This window comes from Phalacrocorax aristotelis, chromosome 25 (assembly GCF_949628215.1).
Source record: "Phalacrocorax aristotelis chromosome 25, bGulAri2.1, whole genome shotgun sequence".
Lineage (NCBI taxonomy): Eukaryota > Metazoa > Chordata > Aves > Suliformes > Phalacrocoracidae > Phalacrocorax > Phalacrocorax aristotelis.
Genome location: NC_134300.1, coordinates 1,171,260 through 1,180,295, shown reverse-complemented (window position 1 = coordinate 1,180,295; position 9,036 = coordinate 1,171,260). Strand labels below are relative to the sequence as shown.

General features: G+C 63.2%; 2 protein-coding genes across 2 annotated transcripts; one reads left to right on the top strand and one right to left on the bottom strand.

Moving 5' to 3' along the window:
* Window positions 1-710: 710 nt before the first annotated feature.
* On the top strand, window positions 711-3,871 carry TMEM79 (transmembrane protein 79). Its single transcript, XM_075075479.1, has 4 exons — window positions 711-812; window positions 1,742-2,584; window positions 2,825-3,038; window positions 3,335-3,871. Exons 2-4 carry the CDS (start codon window positions 1,852-1,854, stop codon window positions 3,537-3,539), a joined length of 1,152 nt encoding a protein of 383 aa, XP_074931580.1. The 5' UTR covers window positions 711-812; window positions 1,742-1,851; the 3' UTR covers window positions 3,540-3,871.
* Window positions 3,872-4,655: 784 nt separating this feature from the next.
* Window positions 4,656-8,979, bottom strand: GLMP (glycosylated lysosomal membrane protein). Its single transcript, XM_075075478.1, has 6 exons — window positions 8,877-8,979; window positions 8,159-8,416; window positions 6,886-7,068; window positions 6,519-6,737; window positions 6,076-6,353; window positions 4,656-5,741 (listed from the first exon to the last, which is right to left on the bottom strand). The coding sequence occupies exons 1-6, from the start codon at window positions 8,949-8,951 to the stop codon at window positions 5,573-5,575; spliced, it is 1,182 nt and encodes a 393-aa protein (XP_074931579.1). The 5' UTR covers window positions 8,952-8,979; the 3' UTR covers window positions 4,656-5,572.
* Window positions 8,980-9,036: the final 57 nt, after the last annotated feature.

Here is a 9,036-nt window from a genome sequence, read left to right as displayed (position 1 = left end):
GGCGCTGATGGCTGGAGCCGGGCCTGAGGGCCGCGGGAGTACCCCCCCGCCTCCCCGGGGGCGGGCCGGCACCAAACGCTGGGTCCCTGGGCCTGGTGGGCCCTATGGCTCCCCCACGCCATGGGCCTGGCAGGAGCTGTGGGGCAGGCATCCCTCTGCCTTGGTACCTCAGCGCCAGCGGGACGCTGGGGGCTCAAACGGGGGCCACCCTCCATCGCTGTGGGGGTGCAGAGCGGCCCGGCTGGACGGGGCGGTGGGAGGAATTCCTCCCCAGCCCCGGGAGTCCCGTCATGCCACCGTGTAGCAGGAAGGCAGGGTGCTGCTTGCTGGGGTGGGGGCTCCCCAGGACCCCTCATCTTTCTGGTGCTTCACCTCCTTGGCGTGACCATGGCGTGACCATGGTGTGACCAGCCCGGACGGAGAGCCAGGCCCGTCCTCTCTCTGCCATGGCAGACAAGCATTGGGGCTTCTTCTTTTCCACCAGGCCCTGGCCCTGCTGCCAGACCCCCCCAGCACAGAAACCCCCTGGCAGGGGGACGTTCTGCGCTGCGCTCGTCCCTATGTGGTGGTTGCCCCATGCCACAGAGGGGCACGGGATGGGGCTCAGGGGGGCCAGCACAGTGCTGAGGGGCCACCTCAGCACCACATCGGGCGAGGCTGTTGCGCCTGCCCCTTTTGCCCGGCCCCACCTTAGCTGGTTAAACAGGTTTGAAATCCAGACAGCAGAGAGACGTGGAAGCATTTCGCAGGCTCCCAGCCCAGCTGCCGCTGCCGCACAGCCCCCAGCCCCATGGCCCCCCACCTCTCTCCAAGTAAGTTTTGCAGCAAGGGGAACAGAGAACCGCCTTTCTCCCGTGTCCCATGGGGCGAGGAGTGGGGTGGGGAGAGGGGAGGTGGAGGTGTGTGAGGAAACAGGAAGCTGCTTTAGCCATACTCCATTGTGTGGACCTCAGGTGAAGCCCCGCGCCACTCTCTGCCTCAGTTTTTCTATGCCTGTGGCCAGGCCAGGGTTCTTTTTGGAGGTGCAAGGATGAATGTGCCCAGAAGGGAGAAAGAGAGAGATTTTCGTTGCAGGGGCTCCCATGCCTGCAGCCAGAAACACTTGGGATGGGCTAAAATACAGGGATCCCCTGCTAAGAGGGAAAAATGTGAGATTTCTGCCTGGATCTCTGGCTCCCCCGCAGCAAGTGGCACCCAGCAGCCTCCTGTGCCGGTCCCAGATCGGCCTCAGCCACAAAAGGCAGCAAATCTGGCTCATCCTGGCTTTAGCTGTGGTTCCTAGATGCGGCCTGGCTGGCTCTCCCCAGGTATCGGGGCTTGGCCGATGCTGGCACGGAATGGAACGGCGGGTGGAGCCAGTTGCATTGGCCAGGCAGTGTCCAGCTCCCCCGAGTCACAAGGCTCGTGCCCAGCCAGAAACCCCGGGATGTTTAGCCATGTGGGGAAGCAATTCCCAGGCTGCCCCCATTTTTTGGCCAGACCGACACAGCCGGGGCTCACCTGGCACCCAGCTCTGAGCAATGGTGCCCACATGCCTGGTACCACATGCCTTGACCCCGCTGCCGTGGGCTGGGAGCAGGGGGATGTGGAGATCTGCTTTCTCCTAATAGTTGAAAGGCAGGCAGGTGCTGGGGACTCGAGGTGTGGCGGCTGCCGATTCGCATCCAAGCTTGTAACAGGCTCTGTGCATGACCCCAAACCTCTAATATCTGCTGGGTTTTTTGTCTTTCTCCTGGCACAGGGTGAAGTGGAAGGGACAGGAATCTAGTGCTCTCTTGACAACCCAAAACATAGGAGAGTTTCTTGCCAGTCCCCAGCTGCATCCCCAGCAGTATTGAGCCGGCCACTCTCATGGCTGCCGCTGATCCCATCCCGCCCCCTGAGGAGTTGGCTTTGCTGGAGGTGGGGAAGGTGGCCCCAGCTGCCCACGTGGATAAGGTGCCACCAGCCCCGGGTGAACACTCAGGGGACCCTGATGCCACCCTGCCATGGGACCGGTGCCAGCAGGGCACCCGGGGCCAGCCGGAGCCTGTGGAGACCAAGAGGCGCTCAAGTCCTGAAGGGGGCCGCGAAGACCCCGAGGAGGCTACTCTTACTGGCCCCCCAGCTGAGGCCGAAGATGAGGAAGCCCCTGGGCTGCCCATGATGGCAGCCCACGTCTTTGTGCCCATCGACCCACAGTGCATTGAGCGGAGACCTGACAAGCAGAAGCAGCAACCCGCCCCATGGCCCCAGGAGGAGGGCAAGGAGGGCTACATCCCCCACAGTGACAGACCCCACAGCCTCCGCCAGAAGCAGGTCTTCATTCCCATCAGCCCCTCGCGGTACAGGGACCCACTGGGCTTTGGGGAGCGAGTGTCCAAGCCACCGACTGAGGGGCTGCAGTGCCCGTGCACCAGCGACTGCGGCACCGGCAACCTCCAGGCCGTGGCCTCGGTGGTGGGGGCCCTGCTTCTCTGCCCCTGCCTCATCTATGGGGCCTACGTCTTCCTGCCTTTTGATGCCCCGCTGCTGCCCACCGTCAGCGCCCGCCTGGTCTACACACTCCGCTGCGCCGCCTTTGCCACGTTCCCCATTGTTCTGGGTGAGCCACGGGGTTGGTGTACAAAGCCCTTCGCCCCCTTCGCTGGGTTGCATTAGCCCTGGGTTGTGGGGAGTGGTGAGCAGAGCTGGGGCTGAGCTCTTTGCAGCTCTGTGCTCCCACAGGAGGAGCAGACTGAGTTTTTCTACCCTCTTCCCACCCCATTGCATCTCTCTGGTCCTCCCCTTGGGCCCAAATGCAGTTTCACTGGGCACCGGCTCAGCCCCTCTCTCTGTCCCCCAGGGATGATCATCAGCGGCATCTCCCGCTTCTGCTCCTCCGCACTAGAGCCCTTCGGGGAGCTGCAGCAGGAGGTGGAGATCCACCGCACCTACGTCTCCCAGTCTGTCCATCTTTTCATCCTCTACTTCTTCAACATGGCTGTGCTGGCCACCTACCTCCCGCAGGAGGTCCTCAAGCTCATCCCTCTGCTCACGGGGCTTTTTGCCATCTCCCGGTAAGTGGTTCCTTTACCCTACCTGGGCTGCTGCCGTGCCCAGGGTGCAAACGGGGTCTGTCAGTGCTGGCAAACACCGGCATGCCTTGGTGCAAACTCCTGCTCCGGCAGCACCTCACCTGGCCAACGACAGCCAGGCATGCCAGCGCAGGGGAAGGGTTGCTCCATCTCTCATCCCAATTCCCACAGCGGCCATGCCTGGCAAACCCTCGCTGGGGTCAGAACCCCTGAGCGAAGCTGGGTGCCAGCCCCAGGGCATCACCCTTGCTGAGCCTGCACCTCCGTGTCCTCTCCAGGTTGATTTACTGGCTGTCGTACGCCATCGGGCGCTCCTTCCGTGCCTTTGGCTTCAGCATGACCTTCCTGCCCCTCCTGGCCATGCTGCTCTGGAACCTGTACAGCATGTTCATCCTGGAGCCCGAAAACCTCCTTGCTGTGGCAACGCCAAAGCCTGAGGACCAGTCCAAGGACAGTGGAGCCAAACTCCGGTACTGGGGGTGAGGGAGGCCCCAGGGAGATGGGGTGCCTGGACCCCATGGTGCAGAGGGGTTGAGCCCTCCTCACCGCCCTGCTTTGTGAGCCCTGAAGGTGGAGGGGTGCAGGCAGATCTGGCTGGGCCCTGCTCCCTGCCTGGACCCAGCAAGGTTTTGCTGGGCACCCAGGTTTGACAGAGCTGAGCTGTAAAACCCTCTGCACTGCACTGGGAGCTTCCTGCAGGAGGGCGAACAGGGCCTGGAGCAAGAGCCGGTGAGCTCTGTCCCACAAGGATGCATTGGGGTGGGATTTGCCTAACCTGCTGGAGCTGGCTTTGCCCAATAAAGCCCCTCACCAAGCGGCTCTGTAGCTGTTTTGGGGAAAGTGGGTTAAATTCCCCTAGGAATCGCTGCTGCCAGGACTTCACCCACAGGATGCCATCATCCAGCCCCAAAATGATGTTTCCAGGAGGAAACCGTCCCATCTCCCAGTGCTGCAACAGCGTCCCAACCCTGCGTCCCGCCCCGGGTCCCTGCATGGGAGCGTGGCCAGTCCCGCCCGGCTTGTCCCTCCTCCCCCTCTTCCTCCTGGCCGAGGTCCAGCAGCTGGTTCACCAACCAGTTGGCCTGGTAGGAGGGAGGGAGCCCTGCCCCAAGGAGGGAGCAGGGAGACAGCAGGATGGGCGAGATGGCACCAGGTTTGGGCTGGCAACGGTTGATCCCCGCCCAGGGGTGGTTAAAAATCCACCAAATAAAGGGAAAGCCCTTCCATCCCTAGACCTGCCGAGTGTTTAGCTTGCCCTGCCTCCCGTCGCCAAACGCTGTATCATGGAGCCGTTCGCCCACTGCAGCCCAGCTGGGTGAGAGAATGGGAATAGTCTGACTCTTTCAAATGCCCTTCTGAGCAGGGATAGGGCTCACAGCCTGGGCTCACGCTGACCCCACAGCTCATAGGCAAAACCGCCCCAGAGCACCACACGCTGCTGCAAGGCACGAGTCAATCCAGGGGCAGGGAGCCTCCCTCCTCTCGGACGCCTCTTTTCACACCTTGGCTCCTGCTGAGTTCCAGCACCCTTTAATTCTTGCGAGGCCCAAGAGCTGCTCTCCCCGTGCTCACCCATAATGTAGCGTTTGCACAAGAAACTGCTCTTAGAAATTCATTTTATTTGGTCAAAGACAAGTCAGTGATGGAGAACGTGAAAAACGCAGCACACTCCCAAGTGACGCGATACCTCTGTGAACACAGAGCAGCCACGGACCACGCTTGCCTCATGGCTTCAAGCACCTGGATAGCACCTCTGAGCCAGCCCTGCAGAGCCACTGGCTGCAGTTAACTGAGAGCAAGGCTGGGTCAGCCCCTTGCGGGCTGACAGGACATACCTGAGCTCAAGCAGCAGCTGCAAAGCAGCACTGGGTTTCCCTTTTGTACCGGCAGCCCTCACTGAGGCCAGCACAGCAGAAAGTGCCTGTTGGGGATTGAGGAGTCCCGTGAGCCCCAGCCGGGTTGAGGGGGGCTGTTCTGGGATGCCCCCAGCACAGCAGGAAGCAGCAAGGCACCCTGCACACCGGGAGCAGAACCGGTCCCCAGCGCTGTCCCCCAGCCCCGCTCCTGGGCTGGAGCCACCCGAGCGGCCCTGGAGCGCTCTGGACGTGGCACAGCCCAGGCACAGCCAGTCCCAGCTGTTGCTTGGCTGCAGACACGACGACAGTGGTTTTATCCCTTGGGAGAAGAGAGAGAGATCTTCTCGCAAAAGATCTTTCCGTGGCTCAAGGCAACCCTGACCAGCTCCTCTGGGTCACTTCCCTTGGCCGGATGGATCAGGAGAAAACAGAGGAGGAAGAGTAATCAGTTGCAGGACCTGGGCAGCAGGAGGGAGCAGGACAGAGGGACACGTGATGTGGGCAATTGCTGCAAACGTTGCCCTGGTCCCCTTTGAGCCTTGACTGCAGGGAAAGAGGGAGGACAGAGAGAAGGTTGCAGGCTTCGGAGCCCCTGCAGCAGCCGTGGTCATTTCCTGCTGACAAGAAGGGTCCTGGGGGTCTCCCCAGGGACGATCCTCCTCAGTTGATGGGCTCGTACTCAGAGTAGCGTTTCCTCTGGGCGAAGAGGACCACGCAGCTGCCCACCAGGAGCATCACCACGGGGGTGCCCAGCGCCACAGCCATGATGGAGATGACGAGGGGGGAGAAGGTGTCCTTGGGGGGCTGCCCAAAGCCCAGCAGCGCTGACCTGCAGGAGGGGATGAGAGAAATCAGCCACAGAGATGGGGATCAACTGTGTCCCCCAGGTGGAACAGCTGGGGCTTTCTACCCCGACAGGGTCAGATCAAGATTTCTTGGCAGGATCCCACACAGGGCAGGAGAAGGGCCTCCCGGACTGGGGGAGAGGTGAGGGAATGCCTCAAAAAACTGCAAAACTCCTTGCTAAGAGATCACAGGAAAACACAGACTTTTGAAAGGAGGTAGTTATTCAACAGAGAAACCCTCTAACGTAGCAGTTCCCCAAACGGCAAGTTATTAGTGGCTGGGAGAGCGTCATTTCATGCACGACAGGTCCCACTCACCAGATAAGGTAGCGCTTCTCCTGGTAAACCTTTCCATCCTCTCCCCCAAAAGAGATATTGATGGCGCTGATGGTGTAGGCGCTGCCCACCCTCTCCCCAAAGTAGGCGTGGACAATGCTGGACACGGGCAGGGTCCAGTTGGCTGCTTGCAGGCCACGAGACCGGCACTGGATGCTGTCCTCGCGCCTGGGGGTCTGGGAGCCATAGGCTGTCGCTTTCCACTGCAGGAAGCTGAGCGTGGAGCTGTCGTTTTGGGACTCAGCTACCAGGGAAAGTGTCTGGTGGAGGGAGAGGAACGGGCGGTGAAGCGAGGACAGGGGTTGGTCTGCACGGCAGCGTGAGCCACAGCCGGCAGCCGCAGCTCGGCCAGTCTGTTTGCCTCAGACCCCCCTCACCCTCGTTCCTGCAGCCGTCCCCACGCCCGGCGCTCACCCCATGCTCACCTCGAAGATGGTGGGGGTGTACTCATCGTCGATGGAGCGTGCCGAGCGCAGCTTCTGCACCACCCCCGTCTCCTCCACCACGGCCACCTCCAGTGCAAATCGGGAGCTGTTGCCCCGCGGAGCCACCCCAGCCAGGACAAACTCCACTTTCGAGCTGTTTGCCGTGTGCAGGAGGCTGGGCAGGGGCCCGTCACGGCCACTGGCCTCGTAGGCTGTCACCTGCAGGGGACCCAGGTCAGAGGGACAGCACGATCACCGGCTGCGACACCAAGGAGCAACGTTCCCTCCCTAGAAGGTGCTTTGGATACGATATTCACTGTGTTCGCCCTATAGCATCCCGGCGCAGTCCGTACCCCTGCGGGCTTACCCGGAATCCCAGGCTGCCGTTGGAGAAGCTGCCGCTGGGGTCAGTGGCCGGGATGCCTGTGAACTCAGCTGTCAGCGCCGTGTGGTTCAGCGTGCGGTTGATGCTGTCCCAGGAAAAGTCAGACAGGTCGTACGTGGGGTAGAAGAACTCTTCTAGTGTTTTGGCCTCGCTGTACTCAAACACCTGGGGGGAAGGAAGGGGAGGGGAGCTGAGAGGCACCAGCAGGGGCTGTGGACGCCCCCGCTTTGTGGTCTGGCCCCCGGGCCACTGTGCACCAGGCTACCACTGCCACGAGGGAGAGGGAGGAGGCTGAAAAGGAGCTGTCCTGGCCAAACATCTCAATGCACCATCACTGCTGAAGCCAGAGACAACCAGGGTAGGACACAAAAGTGTGTAAGCGAGCAAGTGCAAGGCCCTGCCCCTGGGGAGGAACAACCCCCCACACCAGCACAGCCTGGGGGGGACCTGCTGGAGAGCGGCTCTGCTGAGAGGCCCTGGGGGTGCTGGGGGGCAGCGAGGTGACCCTGAGCCAGCACCGGGCCCGTGGGGCCAAGGGGGCCAGCGGTGTCCTGGGGTGCATGGAAAGGAGTGTGGCCAGCAGGGCGAGGGGGGTTCTCCTCCCCCTCTGCTCTGCCCCAGTGAGGCCACATCTGGGGGGCTGCATCCAGTTCTGGGCCCCCCAGTTCAGGAAGGGCAGGGAACTGCTGGGGAGAGGCCAGCGGAGAGCTACGGAGATGGTCAGGGGCTGGAGCATCTCCCTTGTGAGGAAAGGCTGAGAGACCTGGGCTTGTTCAGCCTGGAGAAGAGAAGGCTGAGGGGGGTCTCATCGGTGCTTATAAATATCTGAAGGGTGGGTGTCAGGGGGATGGGGCCGGGCTCTTTTCAGTGGTGCCCAACGCCAGGCCAAGGGGCCACGGGCACAAGCTGGAACACGGGAAGTTCCCCCTGAACATGAGGACAAACCCCTTCCCTGTGCGGGTGCCAGAGCAGGGGCACAGGCTGCCCAGAGAGGCTGTGGGGTCCCTTCCCCGGAGACATTCACCCCCCGCCTGGACGCGGCCCTGTGCCCCTGCTCTGGGGGTGCCTGCTCCAGCAGGGGGTGGGATGGGATGGGCTCCAGAGGGCCCTTCCAGCCCCCGCCAGTCTGTGACTCTGTGAAAAGGGGCTGTTGTGCTACAGCTGGGAAAGCTGCCGACCGACTCTCTCTGCCCCAACAAGCCCCCCCCACCATGGGGCAGCTCTCCCGGAGCAGGGCCGCCTTCCTCAGCGGTACCTTGGTGAAGACAACGGCAGCGGAGTAGACGACACTGCTGGGAGGGTCGATCCAGATGGCACCTGCAGGAGCAGGCGAGAGCAGCTGGTTCCAGTTGATGCCCAGGGTGCTGTTCCTGCTCTCCGTAGCCACCAGCAGCACCGTGGGGGCCCCAATGCTGCTCCAGACGTAGTGCAGGGTGTCGCTGGGCCCCACCGCCCGCACGTGGAGCAGGTTGACAGAGGAGTTGTTCCAGCCAGGGTTGTACTGCATAGACACCTGCCGAGGAAGGAGAGGTCTCTGGGGGACTCGGTCCTGCCCCACGGCGGAGAATTGCACGGGTGCGTGAGTTGCCTCTGCGTCCCTGGGGGCTTTGCTGGCCACGGAGCCCCGCCACGGGCCAAACGCTGCTAAACCGGCTGGGCCAGCGCTCGGCCTCCGGCCGTTTCGGAGCAGCGATCCGCTTCCCGGCCCCCGGCCGCGGTGCTCCCGCCGGCTCGGGCGGGGAGACAAGGGGCCGCGGGGGGTGGCAGCGCGGGGTCCCCACGCACGGGTGGCCCACGGTGCCCCGCGTGGCAGGACGGGGCGGGGGGGGGGGGGCAGGGAGACCCGAGAGAGCCCCTTCCCTCCCCAAACCCCCGCACGTTTGGGTCACGGTGTCGGCACCGCCGGGAGCGGGCGGGCGCCGGCCCGGCCCCCCGCAGGATCGGGCCCCCGGGGGAAGCGGGGATACGCTCACCTGCCGCCCCCCCGCCGCCGCGCCTGCCCCGCCCGCCGCCACCAGCGCCGCCAGCAGCAGCGCCGCCGCCGCCATGTTGCGAGCCCAGCCGCTCACGTGACCGCGCGGGGGCCGCCCCCTTAAAGGGGCCGCCGCCCTTCGGCAAGGGGAGGTTTTTTTA

What these genes read in the sequence shown, in the direction of transcription:
- TMEM79 (XM_075075479.1), top strand. Translation starts at nt 1,852, where the DNA reads ATGGCTGCCGCTGATCCCATCCCGCCCCCTGAGGAGTTGGCTTTGCTG. An exon ending in CACGTTCCCCATTGTTCTGG is followed by an intron (nt 2,585 to 2,824) that starts GTGAGCCACGGG and finishes TCTGTCCCCCAG; the next exon opens with GGATGATCATCAGCGGCATC. An exon ending in GGGCTTTTTGCCATCTCCCG is followed by an intron (nt 3,039 to 3,334) that starts GTAAGTGGTTCC and finishes TGTCCTCTCCAG; the next exon opens with GTTGATTTACTGGCTGTCGT.
- GLMP (XM_075075478.1), bottom strand. Translation starts at nt 8,951, where the DNA reads ATGGCGGCGGCGGCGCTGCTGCTGGCGGCGCTGGTGGCGGCGGGCGGG. An exon ending in ACGGCAGCCTGGGATTCCGG is followed by an intron (nt 6,738 to 6,885) that starts GTAAGCCCGCAG and finishes GGTCCCCTGCAG; the next exon opens with GTGACAGCCTACGAGGCCAG. An exon ending in ACACCCCCACCATCTTCGAG is followed by an intron (nt 6,354 to 6,518) that starts GTGAGCATGGGG and finishes TCCCTCCACCAG; the next exon opens with ACACTTTCCCTGGTAGCTGA.